The sequence below is a fragment of the Lasioglossum baleicum genome, chromosome 5 (genome assembly GCF_051020765.1).
Source record: "Lasioglossum baleicum chromosome 5, iyLasBale1, whole genome shotgun sequence".
Taxonomy (NCBI): domain Eukaryota; kingdom Metazoa; phylum Arthropoda; class Insecta; order Hymenoptera; family Halictidae; genus Lasioglossum; species Lasioglossum baleicum.
Window position 1 is genome coordinate 11,660,022 of NC_134933.1, and position 21,348 is coordinate 11,681,369.

A 21,348-nucleotide genomic window follows, 5' to 3' on the forward strand; every position below is an offset into this window, starting at 1 on the left:
ATTATAATAGAATAGTCTTTAAATAGATAATGCTAAATCTACCTCCTTTTTCTGCAACATAGAAACTTCAGAATTCGTTGAACGTAACTTAATGATAAATTCAATTCTTTCTTTGAATTAGTTAGAAATCGGATCTGTTTAGTACGTTCCCTCATAAGATAATCGATGATCACAGCGTTAGAACGCGTCAATTCTGAAAGACATTACCACGAGTAGCAATGGCACGTGTGCGAGGCGGTGCACGGGAACGTTTCGCGTTAATTTACCAGCGTGTAATTAATTCGTGGTTGCAATTAACGCCTGTTATCGACGTTACATCGAAGGTGTGCGCTTCTGTTGCAGCCGTGCAAAATGAACGGCAACCCAGAAACACTGCCACCATCAGACCAGAGGCTCTCGTCGAGATGGACCAGGAGCGCGCGTTACGGGAAGCTGCAGTGGCCGTCGGTGTTTTCGGGTGAGTGACGTACTCCATTAGCAATTCTTCAACTATTGCGATATCTGTGAACGTTATTCAGAATACCTTTTGCACTCCAAGCAATTTGGCTGAACGTACTCCATTTTCCGTATAAATTTTCAAATGAACATTGTGAACATTATTTATAATATCCTTTTATAAACGTTGAAAAATATGAACACTCGATGTCATTGCTGGACGGTGATCACTAGACTGCCGACCTTTATGCAAAATAAAAATCGTACACATTAATTGTAAGACATAGGGACCAAATAGAAATTTATTTCTCTTTTTAGTGGTTTTAGTCAGTTGTAAGAAATGTATCGATACTTTTGAGTTCTTGTAGTCCATATCCTCATAAAATGTGGGTAGTGGTCCTGGCTGTAAGGGTAGACAGGGAGTGCAAAGGGTTAATTCTGCTGTTCCTGTGAATATTCTAAAGAATATCACCTTTCTTACGGATGTTATAAAAAGTAATGAGAAATGATTCTAACAACCATAAACGAGTAAAATCATCCGCATCAGTGCTCACACAGAAATTGAGAAGATCGAAAATTCTGTATGAAAGGAGCCACCGTTTCTGAATAAACGTTTGCGTCGCCTTTGGTCCAGGATTAGTGAACTTAAAATAAATCGCTCTATGTATATTAGTGAACGGTTTAATATTAGTATCCGGGAACCAGGATTAGCGAGGGAACCTTAATGAAAGCTGGGAAAGTATCGAAAACAGCGGTCTCTATGTATAAGAACCTTGCTCCAGTTCTAGGAACAGCGTGTGAAATGTATTTTCGCGTCGAGCTAGCTGTTCCCGTTGCGTGTATTTAGGTGACGCAAAGCCTGGATGAATTTTAAAGCGATCCAAGGGGTCAGAGGAAGGGGGATTAAAGGTAACATTGAGGACTCGCGATCGATAATCACCGATTGCATCGGGAGCAACGGCAAGACCAAGAGAACCGACGACGTTGTTGGCACGTTTGATCTTCTGCTGCAGAGCAGCATACTTTTCGCCGTCGTGAGCAGGCTGCGCTCGCGACACGCCACGCCGAGCGTGATCTATCATGAAAAATTACCTTTGACTACTAGCCCGTAGCTGACCGTTTTTCAGGTAATCGGGTACTCAGGTTGGAACTAATGGAAAATCCATAGACCGCCAAGGGGTGAACGTTAAAAGCGACAGCGAGTGTGCTCCGACGACGCTTTGAGTCGATACTGACGTTCTCTGGAAATTATGTATTCCTCTTTGGACAACGTCAAAACCTACCACACGTTTCTCCAATTTCGTATACAGTGGGTGTACGAAGTATTCGCACACATTTGAAAAACAAATAACTTTTTCTAAATTCGACCCAACAGCTTCAATTTGTTTGAGCCGCTAGAAGAATTAGTTTGCTAGCTAATGTGTAAATAATTTTTTTTTAATTGTCACTGGTCGCAATTGCGACACTGAAAAAAATGATTCATTTTTAATCTTCAAAATTCAAAACAAACTCGACGATTCTCGCTTAACTAATATTGCTCACTCAACGTATTTGTGAAACTGTTTTGGATATACTAAACTATTAACGTTTTAGTACACATTTTACTCCATTCGTGTGTATTTTTAAGAAGGAAAGAAATTTTATTTATCTTCTTTTACGTTTGCTAAACACATCTCGAGTATCACCCACAGTGAATACAAAAAAGTATACGAGTACTATATTTTCCATTCTCCAGGAACACACTTGGTAATTGAACTATGATGATTATTGATTAAAGGATAAACAACCTACCCCTAAATTCTAAATCTCATCGAATGTCCATCTACGACAAATACGAACGAAACACCGCACCTTAGAAACAATAAATGACGTTTATTCAGTATACAACAATGCAGCTATGAAAAATGTGACAATACAAATAGTTCATTTGCACAATGGAAAATCCACCGATCCCTGTTCAGACCGGTAGTTTCTATTGCTTCAAGAAGATCAGGAGACCGATACTCGATCTATCAATTTCCCTCCCATTGGTTTTCCTTTTTTCGTATTCAATCATTACATTTATTCTACGCGTACGACTATTTCGCTCTCGAATACTTATGTTTTCTCAGCACGATTCAACGAAGGTGCGTGTGTGTAAATAAATATTTTTTCTATAAAACTCAAGATTCCCTCGTTGAACGTTCACCGGTTTCTAATCCTCGTTGGTAGAAAATTCTACGACCGCGTCTCCTTGAACGATTTGAGCGAACAATGCTCTCGCTCTCTTTCTGGGAGACATCAGCTCTCCTTCCATTTCGTGGCGTATGATTCTGCCGTCCAGTGAAGGTGATCTTACGTCTGGGCTGTCTCCTATGTTTCTCTCGAGATACACCGGTGGCGAAGTCGATCTCACGTCGCTCTCCGACTTGGCGAACTTCTTGATTGGCTCGGTGTCATTGTTCAGATCCACCGTGAAGGTGCGTCTCAGATTCTCAGACTTCGTGTGACGAATTACAGAGTTAACGCACTTCTTGATATCATCCTTGACGAAAGCCGCCTCGGTCCTGTTGGGGTTTTTCGTGACGCTGTCCAGCACGTTCATCAGACGCTGGAAGGTGCCGCAGATTTCGTCCATGGATTGCTGGCTGAGCATCATGGACCCGCTGGTCTCCTGCTCCTTCTCCTTCAGAGCCTTCTCCAGTTGGTCCAGGTTCTGCTTCATCGCGTTCAGCTTCGCCTCAGCTTCTTCTCTTCGATCGCGTTCCTCCTCCAGCAGCAGACAGCTTTGTCTAGTCTCCTCTACCAAACGTTCGTGCTCCACCTTCGCCTCTGCCAGCTGAATCTCGATCATCTCAATCCTAGCGGAGCTGTCTAGCTCCTGGGCCAAGTCGTCCGCCATTTGCGTCGCAGCATCAACCTTAGCCGCCTGACGTAAATCCACGTTCTTCAATGACGTTCTATCACTCTGCTGAACACTACCATCGTACGTCTGATTGCACGCGGTGTTCCCACTAGCTTCGCCCATCACCGACTGAATATGAGGCCGAAGATCTAAGTGGAGGGACACCTTCTGCTTCGTGTTAGCTTCGATACTCTGAACGCTCTGCTGCCGGTCTTGCTGCCGCCTTTGAGTATTGACGCTTTTATACGGCGGAATGTGTGGTCTCAGTCTCGTCTTCCTCGCGTTGTTCGTCAAGCTGATCGCGTTCCTAGGTGGGACCTGGTAAGGTCTCTTAACGTACTCCGTCATGGCGCTGCGTGGTCTCGTCAGCGTTTTATTTTCACTTTCAGTCCTCTTCCTACTACCCGCTGACACGACTCTTCGATTCTGATCGGACGACCCGAGCCATCTGTATTCACACTTCGCGTCCGCGTTGTTCTCCGCCAGCCTTTTCATGATGTGCTTCGACAGCTCCTCGTTCAGGTTCACGTTCTGTCTGACGTCCAGCACGACCAACGTGGTGTTGTAGTCGAGCAGCTCGAAGAGGTCTGTGGCGACCTTGTCCGTCAGACCGCAGCGCTGCATGTCCAACGCCTTCAGCCACAGACTGTCCCTGATCGCCTCGATGATCTCGCTGGCTGCCGCGTCGCCTAACTGAGGATTATCGTTCAGCGTTAAACGACGCAGTCCGGGCATCGCCTCGAGGTTCGGCTCCTGGTAGCGCAACGATTGCTGCCAGGTGTCATGGTACAGCGACAGCTTCTGTCGGGACAACGCGGCCGCCAATGCGGGCCCGCATTTGCACGTCAGGTCGCAGGAACTGAGATTTAACGTTCTGATGCTGGGAATATCGGCTACGGTGCGACACACCACCTCGCAGGAGCCGTCACCCACGTAGCAACGCTGCAAAGACAGATAGCGGAGTGTCTTCGTGTGAGACAGGCCGACGCACAACACCGTTAAACAATCCGGTGGAAACGGAATCCCTTCCAGCTCCAAAGTAGTCAGCACCGGAGAGTTTCGCACGCATTGACCCACGCTGTGACACATCCATTCCAGAAGATAACGAGACAACACCACCGGAGCTTTGCCCATCGTCCTCGCCTTATCTTCTGAATTAATTTCCTCCAACGGTTTCCGACACTGGTACCTGCTACGCACGCTGATCGCTTTTAGGCTACGATCAAGGGCCAAAGAATTCAAGATCGGACCCCAATCATCCATCTTCACGCGATCGGTCGTGAAATCCAAGTTATGGGGCAACGTCACGCAGATCACCGGCAATGGTCGCAGCCGCTGCTGCTTGCACAACTCCATGTAACAGTTGGCGAAGTTCCTGCTGGTCGGCAACGCCATTTTGGTAACGGACACCGTAGCCGCGCCGCTGTTTCTACGACCGTTCCGACATTCCTGTTGACTGGACATGATGCGACGATTGTTTTAGTTGAAACGTTTTGCTCCCTGGCGAATATGAATCTAGCTATATACATATTTTCTATGTGCTCTTTTTGATCTATTCCGAACTTTATTCAAAGTCTCTCGTGACTGTTATCAATGTTTGTTTTATCGTCGATGTGATGAGAGAATGATTGTGCTCTGATTGTCACGTATACTAACCTCCCTCCCTGTTGTTTCGTTCTCTCGTTAACCACAACTTTGTTGTTCACCGTCATCTGCCTCTCTGATGTTCACAATGATCCCGCGAAAATGCTGTGATATGTGATCTCGGAGGATGACGACTGAATTCGCTAGATGAAAAGCCCGATTTCTCGCCTCACTGTTCTCGACGACTTATTTTTAACCCATCCACCTACCCAAAATCGGCGATACGAAATTTCCGTGCGGCATACGTTTATGTATAATATGTAAACAAAACTGCACGCGCGCGAACAAGTTAAAGTTGCCGCGAGTCGGCCGATCGATCGACCCTGGATTCGAATCGCGTTTTGTGGGCAACGAATTTGCAGAGTGCTGTTTTACTGAATAATTTTAGAAGGCAGGGTAGAATTCAATCAAACATTCAGTCAATCATTCTTCATTCAGTCAAACAATTTCAATCTCGTTAAAAATAAATGATATAAAGAAGATAGGGAAGAGTTTAATCAAACATTCAGTCAAACAATTTAAATACCGATATACGTTAAACATAAATGGTATAAAGAAGAAACGGAAGAATTCAATCAAACATTCGGTCAAACAATTTCAGTCTCGATAATACGTTAAAAATAAATGGTACGAAGAAGATGGGGAAAAATTTGATTAACATTCGGAATAAAATGTTTCAGGCCACCTGTGTCTTTAGCTATGGCCAGATACACGACACCACTGCCTCTGCCCACTGTACCGCCGACTACAAATTCGACGAACCCTCCGGCGTCACCTCGACAAGATAACGCGGATGGTAGCTATCCACATTCTCTTACTTTGTTAATTAACTCTTTAATTAACTATTCACGATTTCGCTTATAATTCTAGAAAGCATTCTTGTGCTCGATTGCAGTTTATTCTCATTTTACCATACATATTATGCAATGAGTCGAAAACATTATGTAATTGTTTGAATTCTCAATATGTACTCTTGCTTAAAAAATTCGAGAATATTTCCTTAATGAATTTCTGGTAGCTAAAATGTTAATATGAATTATTTCGAAATTTTGTTTGTCATGTTAGGCTCGAGTCTCGCTTTAATCAGGTTTCTTATAAATTTTGAAAACAGGAAACGCCTCCGAGGATAGCATAGACGTGACTAACGAGGAGCCGTTGACGCCTCAAAGGAGCGGGTGCACGCAACTTCCGCCTGTGATTCCGTCGATGTACTCTCCCGCTAGTGCAGAAACAGTTTACGAAACCAGCGCGAGACTACTCTTTATGGCTGTGAAATGGGCGAAAAATCTTCCGTCCTTCGCAAGCCTACCCTTCAGAGATCAGGTTTGTCAGCATTATTTTAACCTTCACTCGAGTGGTGACTCTGAGGCGCCACTAAAAATTGCTGTACTCAATTATTGATATGAGGCATTACATCAATTTCGTATCCACCAAATTTCGAAAATCATTCAGGATGAAAATATTCCAGGCCGGAAGAAATGTTTAATTCTCGAGTGAAGATAGCTCCGAGTGCAAAGAGTTAATTGTACAAATTGTTTTCCACTCCCAAATAATGTCCCCGAAATGATTAACGATATCGACAAATGTTCCGAACAAAAGTTATACGAGTGTTCTAGTTTCGAATGATCCTGTGTGTTGACCCCAGGTGATCCTTCTCGAGGAAGCCTGGTCCGAGCTTTTCCTTCTGAACGCGGTACAGTGGTGCCTTCCACTGGAGTCGTCGCCCCTCTTTAACTCTGCAGAACTGACAGCGTTGACTTTATCGCCGCAACCGCACCCGCATTCCGGAATTCACATGCAAACCGCCACGGGCAAACCGAGCCAGGTTGCAGCGGATGTCAGGCATTTGCACGACACTTTGCAGAGATACAAAGCTGTCATGGTCGATCCTGCGGAGTTCGCCTGCATGAAAGCCATTGTCCTCTTCAGACCAGGTTGGTAACTTTGTTCCACGGCAACCATAAGTAAGTTTGCCAATTCGATTAACAATACGTCGGCGAGTAGAAGGATGAACGCACTGTCGAGAGAACCTCGTGTAACGTGTTGGAAGTACAGTAATTCATCTTGACTTGATTTTTTCGTGAGTGTTTTACCTCACAAATATGACAAAACAGAATTTGCTTGGATATTGTACCATTTTTATTACAGTATGTGATGGAATAAAAAAATGTATTGAAGCATTTCCCATAGAAGTAGCTGTATAACTTTAATAGTTCTAAACTAAAAATTATTGAAAATTTTTAATCTTAGAAAAACATTCAATACCCAATTAATAAACCCTGAATCGTACTGGGTTAATTTTCCCCGGCCATTGTTCCTCTACAAATATATCAGGTTTGCATAAAATAAAGTTTTATCTTTTAAATACTCGCAATACTTACAGTCTCAAAACATTAAATTTAGTGTTTCAAGCGTAAACAAAGGTGTCGACTTAACACTTTAAATTTAATAGGATTCTCAATAATTCTGCTGTACCAAAAGAAGGAATAGAAATTTTCTTTTACATTACAATCTTAAATGAAACTATTAGATGACGTTATTGAGGGTGACTTGTTAGTTCACAATGAAAATTACTGTTGCTATTGTAGGTTTCATTAAAAAGTGTTTATCCGCGTACCATAGATTTTTCAAAATTATACGATAATCACCGATCGGTAATGTGTTAACGGATAAAGTTGCAAAAATCGTGAGAGCCCCGCCCGTGCAACAATTCCGCTTTTTGTTGCAGAGACCCGCGGCCTGAAAGACTCTAGCCAGATCGAGAACCTGCAGGACCAAGCGCAGGTGATGTTAGGTCAACACGCGAGGGCTCAACAACCAGGCAATCCAGCACGATTCGGCAGGTTGTTATTATTGCTGCCACTGTTGAGGACGGTGCCAGCATCTCGTGTCGAACTGATCTATTTTCATAGAACGATCGGCAACACTCCGATGGAGAAAGTCTTATGCGACATGTACAAAAATTAAGAGCATCCAAGGACCATCGATCGGAAGGACTTCTTTCCGCCAGTTACCAAAAAAGTCGATACTTACACAATGTACATATACAGTGCCACTCGCGAAGTGAGTGAAGCCGCACTCTTCCACTGGAGATGTTTAAACTATGTCTGTGATGCATTTAACTCATTCATATTTAGACGACACTGACTGTCCGCTGTCGGAGAAGTTGGACCGCGATCCTCGAGGAACTTAACGCAGATTCCTTCATCAGACATAACTACTTTAATGTGTGTAACACGAAGAAAAAAAAAAGTATAGGTTATCACGGGAATATCTCTTTGGATAGGGAGGAGACTAACGAACGATTAGGAAACGAATGAAACTATTGCGCCGATCAAATGTACGAGCTGGATCAATTGTAGTCGATCGTTTCTACGATTGAGAAAGGTTTGGCCTAAGGATAAAGCCCCAAAGCATGACCCTTCGATTCACGATCCCGTTTCGAATGCATCAATCTCCGCTAGATCGGGATCGATTAACGATGGATACTTCGAGAAACGGTAACGCATCGACGCATACAGTATTTAGGTAACAATTCAACGGTATCTAAGGCGAACGAGAAACGCTCGATCGCGGTGTAAGAACGATAGAAATAAATATATATATATATATATACACACACACATTTATTTATTATAGAAATGTTTATCGAACATTAGGTTCGACGTGTTGACCAACTCGTTTTGCGTTTATCGTTTTCACGCGCCCCTGAAACGATTTTGTACGAAAGTCTGACGAAATTATGTTTTAGATTCGAGGGAGGCGGGTAGAGGGTAGTTTTCGTTTGTTCTCGATTGTTTTTCGTTCCTGTATTATTCGATATAAGGATTTCAATGTACGAGTAATAGGTATCAGTTCGACGACAATTGTAAAGACAAATAGTCGTCTGTGCTTTTCTTGCATATTTCGTGTTGTGATACTATTTGCTGTAAAAGTCTAGGTACCGAGTCACGTGACATGTATTGTAACGATTGCGTAACTACTTGTAATAAAACTATACATGCATAAGTATTTTGTCTGGATTGATTTCCTCCCCGACCTCTGCCATTTTAATTACAACCTGCTGTATCGCCATTTAAATCCACAAGGCTCTATTTATTTAAATTTTGTGCAATTTTTACCCCAATATGTGGTTGAATAAAAAAATGTATCCAAGCAATTTCCATGTAAACAACTTCATAATTTCAATAATTTTGAAATGACGAATATAAAACCGGTCCTTTGACCGGCAGCGGTAGATTTAATTCTAAACAGAGACTAGTAAAAATTACAATGAAAATAAATAAATACACAATCTAAATCACAGTAATTCTCATAAACTTGCGAAGATTATGTATACGGTGCTCGCAATAATAAATGGATAAAATGTAGAAATGAACATACGGGTTTTTGAGATTTTGATCTGAAAGATCACTCGGGTCTTGCTCCGTGTCAAGAGCCAGAGATCACGACCCCGAACGGCTTTAATTTCTGTTTATTTAACGGAGGGTGCACGGAGAATCCCGGCGAATCGAAATTTGACTTGCTACACGCCTGTTAGCGTCCCAATGTGTAATGGATTCCCCGAGTCACGGTGGTTGTTGCATAAACGTACATATTTATTTATCACCGCATAATCCCTGACTTTCCCTCGGGGGTTTTGCCACATGGCAGTTTGACGGTCCCCAACGGAATTACCCCCTCGGTCGCTTATAAATTACATCGAGGTTCCAGCAAGGTTTAAGGGCCTGCTTAAGTTGTCAAAGCAATCGGAGAGTTAAACGCCCCGGCATTAGGGGGGGGGTGAGACACCCTTAATACTTTTCGAACCGGAATGCTCCTTCGACTCGGGGCTCTTTGGAAATCACTCCCCGTGATATTCTACGTCTCCTATATTTTTGCAATCGTAGAAACACTACTCTCAATTGATATTCAACATATCTATCATAATAATGACTAGCTGAAATACTAAACGGAAGATGTTGGAGAAGAAGTTAAGAATCTTGTTACATTCTTTGCAATTGCATTCGCAATTTATCAAAGTTATTAAAACATGGAACACATTTTTATTTAACCTCTGTTTTTTGCAATTGACGTGATACGATTTTTTACGACGCGAAAGCCGACGGAGGCGCCAAACTCCTTTCAAACTGTGTTGGGCACTCATTGAACAAAAGTAGGTAATAAATAATTATTCACTATTCGATTTATCATTCAAGTTATTCGCCTTGCTCGTTATTTGCCATTCGTGATTTCTTATTTGCGGACTAATTTGTGTAGAAATTACATTTTTCATCAATCATTCTTTTACTCGAAAAGTTTAAAGAACGAATAAGTACAATTTATTTGTAATTTGTGAATAACGAATAAATTGATCAGCGTCATTCCCGAATAACAATTAATTGGATTGACTCGTTAGCCTGAATAACATTTACCCAGCACCGTTTCCGAACCGATTCCGATTTCTACGTCGCCACAAGCCGAAAACACGCGTTTGCTTCATGACACCGCGTCGGGAATCTTCGAGTCGAGGATTCTCGCTACGACACGTAACGAATTTCGATATCCTGTGGCTCGAGCACAAAGAGAGAAAGGGGTGAAAGAGAGAGAGAGAGAGAAAGAGAGCGAGAGGGAGGTGGGGGAATAGAGAGGGAGGCGGAAGGCAGCGCGGGTTACCGAGAGGGCATTCGTAGGAGAAAGGATGGGTGGTCATAGTATTGACTCGCTTTTGCGGATGCAGGGGCGGAGTTTTCGACCTCTCTCCCTACCTGTCTCTCTTCATCCCTCTCTCCATGTTACCATTCGTCTCGCTTTCTTTTTCCTTCTTCCATTCGCTTTCTCCCTATAAATAAACTGCACCCAACCCTTCGATCCCGCACCCTCTATCCCTCTCTCTCCGACCTGTATCTCTTTTCTCACTCCCTTGGTTTACCTGATGACAAACTGCGTTCTCCTTCTTTCTCCATCTTGGAAGCGTTAACCCTGTTCTGCATCTTCCTCCGTTACACTATTCTCTGATATTCTCCTCGAACGATAAATGCATCTTCCTCCCTCGATTCCTCTTTGCTGTCTCCCTCTCTCTATCTACCATGGATCCCCACCCTTTCCCTAAACCGAGGCAGTCGGGGTCGAAAGGGGGTGACACGTCGCATAGGGCTGTCAAACCCCCACCCACGCAACGACAAAACTCCTGTTGAAGGGTGACCCAGCAATGGCGGCGGGACTTGTTGTATTTCGCTTTCGAGGTGAGCTCCATTCCCTTCTACCGTCTCGATTCTCGTTTCAACCCCTCCGACGGCGGCTGAGGGGAGGGCAAAATGCGAGAGAGGGCTGGCTGAAATGAAACTGAGTGGGTCGGAGAGCGAGCAACCAGGACAAGCCAGGACAACGACGGGTCCAAACGGAAACAGGATGGAAGAATCGAAGGTGCACCAGAGCGACGAAGAAAATACGAAGAGGGTGTTCTTCTTCTTCGTCGTCGTCGTCGAATAAACGAAGAAGCCCGAACACCAGGACAGGAACGGGCGCAGAGTCTATATCGCTCGGAAACAGCAACCTCCATTTATTTTATTACATTATCATACCAACTAGGCGTTCGATAAGTGGGGCTTTAAAGCGACGGTTCTCAAATCGTTTCACATGAAACGGAAGCTGCCGCGTCGGCCTCCGTAACTCCGCTCAAAAAACCAGATCGGAAGTTAACTCCTTAACCCTACGCACGAATTTTTGTCGAATTTCTTCCGCATCAAATTCATCGTTTTCGGCAGTTTCACTTCAAATGTACCTCGGAAGACTGTTCCTTGAGTCGAATTGATCTTAAACAATTTTTTGGTGTAATTTCAAACAGGAAAAAACATTAGAAGAATTTAAAAATACTGTTACATTATTTTCAACCTACTAAGGCAGAAATTACATTTTTATTTCGCTACAGTTCATTGCAATTCAGGTAGAAAATTCATATTTTGCATAGAGATCCGATGTCTAGTTATGACATTTCCATATACAGGTATCTGCAACTTCCAATTATCAAGAACAATATACAGTGAGGGACGAAAGTATTCGTACACCCATTAAAACAGAATAACTTTTTTATAATTGTACCAAACGACCTGATTTTTTATTATCAATTTGAAGCATTGATTATAAATTACGAAAATTATAATTTACAAGGTTACATGGAAAAATAAAAAAAGGCATTTTTTTTTAACTTCTTATTTGGGCCCTTAATGAAAATTTAAAATATATGTTTTGTACATCTATGTTAGTTATACTCCTGCTGAAAATTTCATCGAAATCGGTTGACGCAGGACAAAATGACACGCACTTGAACGTTCCTCACTCGAACAATAATTTCAATGTTTTTGCCTTAAATACATTTGAACTGCATACTTTTAGACACGAATAATCTAGAGATTCTCGTCTAAAATTGATTTAGCCTGATTCCTTCATGATAATAAAAAGAACAGCTTCATATTCTAGCTTCGTGAGGGGTATAAGGGACGAAGTTAAAGTAGGGAAAAACAGGAGGATCGAAGGGATGATTCGACCGTTGTTTGTGGATATCCGAAATGAAGTGGCCGTCCTGCTCGAAGACGAATACCCGAGTAATCCTTCGATATACGTGAGGAGAAAATCAGATTCCTTAAGTGTCAGAGCCAGCGTAGCGAATTCAGGAGTTCAAGCGGGCCGGATGAAAAATTTTTGGGAACTTTCCCGAGTCTCACGTTTCCCTGTAAATTGAAATCTACTGACCCCACCATCAAATATTTACTAGGCAAGGGTGAGAATATCAGCAAAATAAAAATCCGTGTATCAATTCTAATCGTATAAATTATCCTATAAATTATCCTTCTTTCTTTACAAATTTGAGTAAGATGAAATTCGTTTAAATTTTCATTAAGATTAAATTATAATTATACATATACTAAATTTGTATATTAAGTAAATTTTATTTATAGCGATACTTTTAAATTCGTTCAATCCTTTCTCAATTCTATCTGCTCGAACCCAAATGAATCTCTAATGGTTGAATTACAAATAATAAGTAATTATACAATTACTTAAAACTAAATAGTTTGAATACTCGTAAAAAAATGCGTATTCACAACATTTTTACCGAGATTGGAAATGTCACAACGTCGCTCCATATTTTCAAGATAATTCCGACGTGTTTAATAATTCGCTATGTTTAATAAAATGAAATATAATTTATCGACAAATTACGAGCGCGCGATTCGCGAATATATTTTCCTCCGCTAATTATAATTATTTATCCAGCGTTTGTCAAACAAAAGCTTGCCTCGGAACCTCTGTTTGTTTTCAATCGAATCGTTCGTGACCGATGAATCCGACAAAACTCCGAGATACGTCAGCATAATTGTGTTCGCACGTAATTTAAATTCACGATGATAATCGATGGTCATTAAACGAGCGTCACAACTCTACACAGAAATAGGTACGTCGCCGCTTTTGGTTTTAATTTCACTTAACGGTTGAACAATTCCAAGTGATTTATGCAAATACAGCCGCCAAGCAAACGTATCGAATCCTTTTCTGATAGGAATTAAAGTTGCTGCGTTCTGTACGTTTTATAGAAATCTAATGTGTTTTGTAAACGTCAACAGCTGCCGCCATTTTTGTCGACATTTTTTTTCAATGAAGCACAAAATCTTATAAAAATTGCAAAAACTCTATATGTATAAATTCAGTCTCGTCATTTTTTATAAAGCGACGTCCATCAATCACATTTTGTGCTCGGTACAGATGGTGTTAAGAAATGGTCAACAAGTTGTATAGTCGTAAATGTTTGATGCAGATTCAAAAAACTTTATTTATATCGTCGAGCAGATTTCCGTTAATGCGAAAAGAATATTTGTAAGTGAGCGGTCCCGGGAAATGAAGCTGCATCGGTCAGAAGGAACTGTCGGACCACATTTACCCCCTTGCCCTCCCTTATTCCTCTCGTTCATTTTGCCTCTCCTGTAAAATCAATAGGTGCGTCGGCGTCCGGCACGATAGAATTCTGCCATATAACCTCGGACGATTTACTAAAAATCGATCAAACTCGACGGGCACCGGACAGGACCAAATAAACCACGAGAGTTGGTACAATATAAACTATAAACAACGAGAACGATAAATCTTTTGGTTGTACCGCAAATATGCTTATATGTATATATACGCTTATGAAAATAAAGAATAACATTTTTCATACGAGGTTTAGTTTTTGCAAAAATCCAGTTTAAAAATTCGATGAACATGGCAAAGTTGATGGATCTTTAAAAATCGATTCTTTTGAAAACAAAACCTCGTAGATTTAATTTTTGCCATATCTTCCTATCTTATCTATGTATAATACTCTTTACCGAGAATCGTATTCGAATAGGTACCTTACCTAAAACGTTAGACTGAAGTGGAGCTCGTTTCTCATCGTAGTTGCAATTCGCATCGCAGTATTAGGGACATTCCTACTGATTTTTGTGCCGCAGTAATGGGCTCCTTCTTCACTTTAATGTACGTAATGCCGAAGGTTTAATTTTTTTATTAAAAAGGCAAGAGAAGTTTCTTTTACAATCATATAAACAACAGTCCTTTGGTGATCGGAGATAGAAGAAAAGTGATTTTATTTTTACCTTTTATCAAGAATGTTTTCTCAAATCCTGAGATTACAAAAATATGAGAATAATTGACAATTTCCCACATTGAATTGTACAAATTCATTCAGGGCAAAATATTTGTTCTTACGTATTTTAATGTTATTGGATAAAAATACCGCAGTAAAACGTACACCCGCGATAATAGGTACATTTACCCTACTTCATCGCGTAGCACATTGCAGCGGTTCGTCAACCGTGAAGCTTGAACAATGCTCGACGACGAGCAGAACACGCCTTTGTCTCTTTTGCGAATTAATTTCAAGGACGAGGACCTTTGTGCCCCGCGAGGGCTCTTACTTGGCATCGAGCAAACCCAATTTGCGCTTAAACAAGAAGCATCTTCGCATAACTTAGCCTTGCGTGAAATCCAGCGTCAAAGGGAGGGAAGCTCCTTTTTTAAGCTCCTCGACCTCCTAGGATTTAGACAGTGAACTTCAAAGCCTTGAAGGATGGAAGGGAAAGAATACGCAGGATTTAAAATTACACGGCGGACCATCCTTTCCGTGTATGCGAGGAAATCAATTATAACTTGAACCGTCCGCAACGTACGTTTCTAGAGGATAAAAAAAGTTATTTAAGCAGGCAATAATGTGGATATAATTTTTCAAGTTTCTCCCGTTTGTTTATATACATTCGTTATTATAATTCGAGAAGACATTTTTCGTTCTTAGAGCTTGCAGACTCATTTATGTATTTTAGCAATATTTTAAAAATCGGGATTCAAAAACGGAGAAATTTTCATGTGATATTTCAATTGTGATCATTTCGTAAATACGAATAGTACAACCATCTGTGTGGCCTTACTGCAAAGCTTGAAGCCTCTACTTTTGCATAGCACCGTTCATTTTCATAGAAAATATTTTTCCATGATCTAACAGGAGAGAAACTGAAAACTCATTTTTCCTAAAAAATGCGGAAATTCAAACGTCACCAGAAGCTTTCAAAAATTTTTCTCGTAAATGAAATTGCCATGGACTTGAAGATTGAAACCTCCTCTTTACAACAACTCTTTGAAAATTCATGTACGATTTTTTCTATCTGTTTTATGGAAGAAATGGTGTACCCTTATGTCACTGTACAGCGCGATTAAACGACTACCAATATTTAGGGTGTCGTTGTATAGAGTTGTACTTTAGAGGTTGTATAGACATGTAAATGTATATCATTTTCATGGGAAACGTATTAGAATAAAATGAATGGTGGATTATGAAATAGAAGCTCCAATGGTTGTTCCGAAAAGTAAGTTTTCGACGGGCATTGTGGCGGATGTCGATAATGTTGGCAGATGTCGATAATGTGAATCTCTATTGTAATATTGACACCGACGAATCTCGTCGGTAGAAATGCTCATGCCACCTAGCGCACCGACGAGATACTATTAAAGACTGCTACACTGCCACTACTGCCAGCTGCCAGCCCCTGCAAGTGCAATGTCGCGCTCGGCGTTACTGACATCAGAGAGAGGAAATGAGAGTGCTCAGTGAGCACTGCTGGCAGTCTACGGTGGTATAGGTTTTGTTCCATGCTAAAAGTGGGTATGGTCTATCTCTGTCTATACCGACAAAAGTGGGGGCAGAAAAATCTCGGTCGTGCGCGTTCTTATATCCTCTCAATCTATGTGTTACGAAAACAAAAATTTGGCGGTTCATTTCATAGTGGTTCATGTCCATGTTCATACTGGTTCATACCTAGATATATAGTTATAGTATACGTGTGTGCACGTGTGTTTATTGTTGTCTTTCGTTTGCTAAGTACATATTTCTATTTATATACCGACGTTTCATTTCTTTGATGTCAGATAACGAACAAATGTTAGAAAGTGTATTTATAAAAAGGCATTAATAATATTTTGAAATGTACTGTGCAAAATAGATGTGTAAATATATTCAGAAGAGTATTGCAATGACTACGAAATTAAATAAATATTCAGACAATCAGATACTCGCAGCCCTTGATGCACAATCCGATTCCGATTCGAAAGGCGTAACTAAACAGGCTACGAATAAATTGCATAGAAAACGATCTCCGCGAAATCTATTTGATAGCGTTCGTTACGCGCTACAGAAAAAGCATATTTTATGCGACGAGGAAGTGTCGCTCAAAACTAAATTAAGACGATCCACGGAACAGAGTTTGTGCAAAATTGATACCGATTCCGAGTGCGAAAAACGTACACGCAAAACGCAAGGTAATCGAGGGTTGAAACAGAGTAGAAAAAGTTGTTCGGACGTAGAAAACAAAAGCTCTTGTAACGATAGTAAAAGCGATTCTGGATTTACCAGAGGGAAACTCTCAAAGGAATTAAAAAATTTAGGAACCGGGAATGAAATATTAACACGAGCTAGAACGAGAAGACCACCCCTGAGACTTTCTTCTTATCATTGCGGTTCGTCAGAATCCTTGAATAATACAAAAAAAAGCTTCTACGCCACAAAAGAAAAATAGTATAAGAAGAAACATTGAAGCGCAACTGGATGAAGTTCTACCGAGCACCCCTAAATCGCGTTCGCTGAAACCTAACAATTTAACACCCTCGATCGGAAAAAGATGCAGCGCCTTACTGAAACCAACTACACCCTTGCAGGAGGCTATGTCTAGATTGCACGTTAGCGCTGTGCCAAAGTCTTTGCCTTGCAGAGAAGAGGAGTTCAATAATATCTTCACATTCCTCAAAGGAAAATTGGAAGACAAGAGTGGAGGGTACGTATCGATTAAGAAAATTCTATCTTGTAAACCGCAGTTTGTAATGTAAGGGTTGTGGAGGTAGGTTTGTAAAGTTAAAGTTTTGTTTAAGTTTTATAAAACTATAAGAATGATATGAACATTCTTCACAGGTGCATATACATAAGCGGAGTACCAGAGACTGGAAAGACTGCAACTGTAAACGAGGCTGTGAGATGCTTGCAGAAACTGATAATTGAGGGCCAATTAGGTAACTTTGATTACGTTGCCATTAATGGAATAAAATTAACAGAACCGAGACAGTCTTACGTGCAAATTTTGAAACAGCTGGATGGTAGAACAGTTACCCAGGAGCAAGCTTATCGTGTACTCGAGCAGAGGTTTCACAGGGCCAGTTCTAAAATGATGCTGCTTCTTGTAGATGAAGTATGATTTATTTTGAACAGTTCCACCAATTGTTATTGCAGCTCGACTTTTTGTGCACGAAGCGCAAGGATGTCGTATACAATCTATTAGATTGGCCAATAAAGACAACAGCACAGCTGATCGTGGTGACCATTGCCAATACCATTTACTTGCCTGAAAGAGTGTTAATGGGCCGTGTTACGTCACGGTTGGGCCTTACGCGATTAACATTTCAACCGTACAATTACAAACAGTTACAAGAGATAGTAATGTCCAGATTGAAAGACTTCAGCGGTTTCAGGAGCGAAGCTGTACAACTTGTTGCATGGTATTCATTCAAATCAATTCAATGGAATTGTGAAATTTTGAATTGCTGTTGCTCAGAAAAAATGTACTGTTACAGAAAAGTTTCTGCCGTATCTGGAGATGCCAGGCGAGATTTAGACATATGTCGTCGCACAATGGAGATCGCCGAGTCGCGAAAAGCTGAAACGATATCTGTACGTGGCTGTATCCGAAATGATCGCATCCGCAAAAGTTCAGGTCATAAAGCATTGCTCGAGAATGGAGCAAGTGTTTTTACAAGCGATATCCGCGGAGGTAACGCGAACATCCATCGAGGAAGTATACTTCAAAGATGCGTACATGCAGCTCGAGGCGCTATGCTCCTTTGATGGTCAGTTTATTTTTGGCCAGTTTATTTCTGGTATATATATATCGGCACATATTTCCTCAAAATAACGCATTCGATTTTTATGTTACAGGCATCAAAATTCCTACGGTAACGTAAAAATTATTATTATTATTATTATTATTATTATTATTCCTAAGGCTAGTAAAGGTTCTGTTTCATGCTAAAACATATCAGTGGCTGCATGGTATGGTCGCTGTTTCGTGGTAAAAGCGGGCTCTACGATGCGCTTAGGAGCTGTTCCGTGCTAAGCGTGAGCGTGCCAGAAAGTGGTGGCAACTCAGACCCGGGCGTGAGCACTCTCTTATCCTCTCTGCTGACATTACATGAATCTGCGCATGTTAGAAAGAATCTAGTATCTTGCATCACAAACGAGATATAAGTATGTAGGTGCAGAGAATATTACATATGTCTGATGTCGATAATTATGTATTTACACAGATCTGTTGCACAGAGTTTAGTTTCGTTTTATTGAATAATGCAGAAGTAATAGTGAGTCAACACGCCTGCAGGTGTCAGTGAGGAAGTGAATGACAAATGGTGTCAAACGACGTTGAATCACTTTTGCAATAAATGCAGATTTCACGAAGTTATACTGGCTGATCCAGAATCGGGATATTCGGAATCGATTAAAAACTAGTCGAGAATTCGTATTGAATATTTGTCTCGTGAACGTGCGACAAATTTTGTGTCAGTTTTGTGTAGAGATCGATAAATTCGAGTCGACCGTCGAACCTTGCGCGCAGGTTTCTCTGTCGTGTATTATTTCTTTCAACCGAATATCTTCGGCGTCAAGATGTCTACATCCGTCACAGCCAAACTTCAAGATGACATGAATAGCATACCGTTGGCAGACGACGACCCACAAGGTGAACACATTGTATCCACGTTTTTCACAGTTTTTCCTAATCGCATTATCGTTCCTCACTCGATTATAACCTGTTCTCCCTTCCGTTTTCACTCGAATCAAATATTTACATATTTGCCAAGTGTATCGATGTCTAGCACTTTCCAAATCTTATATAAATGTATATCGTTCGTACGATTTTAAACCCAACTAGTTTAACATTGTTTATGGAAATGATTATATGCTCCTTTATTGTTGAATAAACATTTTCTTGAATAAAGTGTTTATTTAGCTGTTATACATTATTGAACCCTTCATTATTGAACTCTTCATTCAGAAATTATGACGTTTATAAGTATTTTTCTGCTCAGTGATTATTCCCGAAGAAGAAATTTTAGATAACAGCTGTCACTTATCTGATGCATTAGGATCTTGAATGTTTTTATTAGATTAGAGTCACATTTTCTTGAGTTATTTCATTATTTAACCCTGTTTCTTTATACAGAAATTATGAAGTTTATAAGTATTTTTCTGCACAGTGATTATTCCCGAAGAAGAAATTTTAGATAACAGCTGTCACTTATCTGATGCGCTAGGCAGAGGACGCAGCATGGACTCCATTCCTTCGACATTCACGAATGGCAGCTGTAGTCCTAATAGTACGTTTTAAACAGTTCCCTTTGGGTAAAAGCTAGTTCTTGTAATATATAATAATTTTATTACAGGCTTAGATCCTGATATTAGCCCTGATGAACAAGAGGAGAAGGCTAGATTAATTGCTCAAGTTCTTGAACTCCAGAATACTTTAGATGGTAAGAACTATCTTTAAACTACAGTCGAACCTCTATAACTTATAAATAGACTGCGAATGTTTATGCAATTCTTAATTTTTCTAGACGAATTATGAATTATAAGAAAGTGGAATCATGTAAAATCTCATTTTCAGTGGTAGTAGTCTCTGTAGTTCGAAAATAAATAAAAATTGTACTAAATTCTCTGGAATTTTATATTCAGGCAGATTTTGAAAATTTTCAGAAGCCATGAATGCCTAAAGATCCGCAGCCTACTTATGAATTTCTCTAAGACAACAATCGCTCTCATTCTATCTTCTACCTCACGCTGATAAATCGTGTAGCTGAATTTTCCCTATTGCTTCTTCTGTTCAGATTTGTCGCAGAGAGTGGACAGTGTGAAGGAGGAGAACCTAAAACTGAGAAGCGAGAATCAAGTACTGAATCAGTATATCGAAAACTTAATGTCTGCATCCAGTGTTTTTCAGTCCACGAGCCCGAACACCAAGAAAAAGTGAATCTATGTCTTAAACTAGAGAAAAATTCAGAAAAAAACAGGGATCTTGAAATAATGTGATCGTCGGATCTTCGTAAAACGTATGTACACGCTTTCATTTTATAACACCTTATTAAAAATCAAGTTAAAAGGGGAAAGAACAAATTTATTGTAGATATAAGAGATGTCAAGATGCCGTATAAAATAGATGTGCTTATTCAGGTAATTCCTGTTTTGTTAGTGTGTAGATACTTTTTACGAGGACGGCATATATGAGCGAAAATATACTTGTTTTCTCTTAAGAATTTTGGACATTGTCCATTCGAATATTCGTGGAACGAACATATTTACTTTTTCCTTCAGTCACTTTGTACGCTTTTTGCTTCGAAAGCAACGTGCTTGTAATTATTATGTATTGCCAAAGAATTCCATTTTGCATTTATATACTGCAGTTTAATTTATTGATTTATGCTAGGTGTGTAAGAGGCGTGTAATCTCAACGATTATAAAGTTTATGAAAATTTAGGATCAGAAGGAACGGAATTAATTCTTCCGATGCTAAGTATATATATTAACAAAACCAATTCAATTGTGAGTTGGACATTTATAGGCTTCGAACAAGTACGCATCGGAGGTTACATGCATCGTAATGAAAGATAACAAATCAATTTTGTTAATTTCTCTAGATGTATGTAACCCTTTAATGTTTGGACAGCATTGTTGACATCAGATCCATGTTTTGAAAAGATTCCTTCGACTCGCAGACGTATGGTGACCAGTTTAAGCTAATGGTTGCTCATGTTAAATGTATTTATAAGAGGTAGCTCTAAAAAGAAGT

General features: G+C 40.4%; 3 protein-coding genes across 8 annotated transcripts in view; 2 read left to right on the forward strand and 1 right to left on the reverse strand.

Moving 5' to 3' along the window:
• Positions 1-8,974, forward strand: part of LOC143208649 (photoreceptor-specific nuclear receptor) — a 28,451-nt gene extending 19,477 nt beyond the window's left edge. For all 5 annotated transcript variants that reach the window (XM_076423235.1, XM_076423236.1, XM_076423240.1 and 2 more), the window contains 5 exons: positions 343-457; positions 5,644-5,759; positions 6,075-6,286; positions 6,609-6,897; positions 7,692-8,974. In XM_076423235.1, the coding sequence (XP_076279350.1) occupies positions 343-457; positions 5,644-5,759; positions 6,075-6,286; positions 6,609-6,897; positions 7,692-7,930 (971 nt within the window). In that variant the 3' untranslated portion in view covers positions 7,931-8,974. The remainder of the gene's footprint in view (positions 1-342; positions 458-5,643; positions 5,760-6,074; positions 6,287-6,608; positions 6,898-7,691) is intronic.
• On the reverse strand, positions 2,244-4,958 carry LOC143208648 (uncharacterized). Its single transcript, XM_076423234.1, has one exon. The coding sequence runs from the start codon at positions 4,781-4,783 to the stop codon at positions 2,630-2,632; it is 2,154 nt and encodes a 717-aa protein (XP_076279349.1). The 5' UTR covers positions 4,784-4,958; the 3' UTR covers positions 2,244-2,629.
• A 7,239-nt stretch (positions 8,975-16,213) lies between the features above and the next one.
• LOC143208931 (uncharacterized) lies at positions 16,214-21,132 on the forward strand. Of its 2 annotated transcripts, XM_076423918.1 has the most exons (9): positions 17,281-17,298; positions 17,433-17,530; positions 17,608-18,013; positions 18,089-18,361; positions 18,450-18,466; positions 18,554-19,245; positions 19,763-19,882; positions 19,949-20,035; positions 20,390-21,132. In XM_076423918.1, the coding sequence occupies exons 6-9, from the start codon at positions 19,173-19,175 to the stop codon at positions 20,530-20,532; spliced, it is 423 nt and encodes a 140-aa protein (XP_076280033.1). In that variant the 5' UTR covers positions 17,281-17,298; positions 17,433-17,530; positions 17,608-18,013; positions 18,089-18,361; positions 18,450-18,466; positions 18,554-19,172; the 3' UTR covers positions 20,533-21,132. The 2 variants fall into 2 exon arrangements, 1 of the variants encoding a protein (XP_076280033.1); XR_013009008.1 differs by lacking the exons at positions 19,763-19,882; positions 19,949-20,035; positions 20,390-21,132 and adding an exon at positions 19,595-19,756 and having other exon boundaries at positions 16,214-17,298; positions 17,433-18,013.
• Positions 21,133-21,348: the final 216 nt, after the last annotated feature.

Excerpts from the sequence above, each read along its gene's own strand:
- LOC143208648 (XM_076423234.1), bottom strand. The coding sequence starts at position 4,783 with ATGTCCAGTCAACAGGAATGTCGGAACGGTCGTAGAAACAGCGGCGCG.
- LOC143208931 (XM_076423918.1), top strand. The coding sequence starts at position 19,173 with ATGTCTACATCCGTCACAGCCAAACTTCAAGATGACATGAATAGCATA. Across the intron at positions 19,246-19,762 it reads GGCAGACGACGACCCACAAG|TGATTATTCCCGAAGAAGAA; the intron begins GTGAACACATTG and ends TTTTCTGCACAG. Across the intron at positions 20,036-20,389 it reads ACTCCAGAATACTTTAGATG|ATTTGTCGCAGAGAGTGGAC; the intron begins GTAAGAACTATC and ends TCTTCTGTTCAG.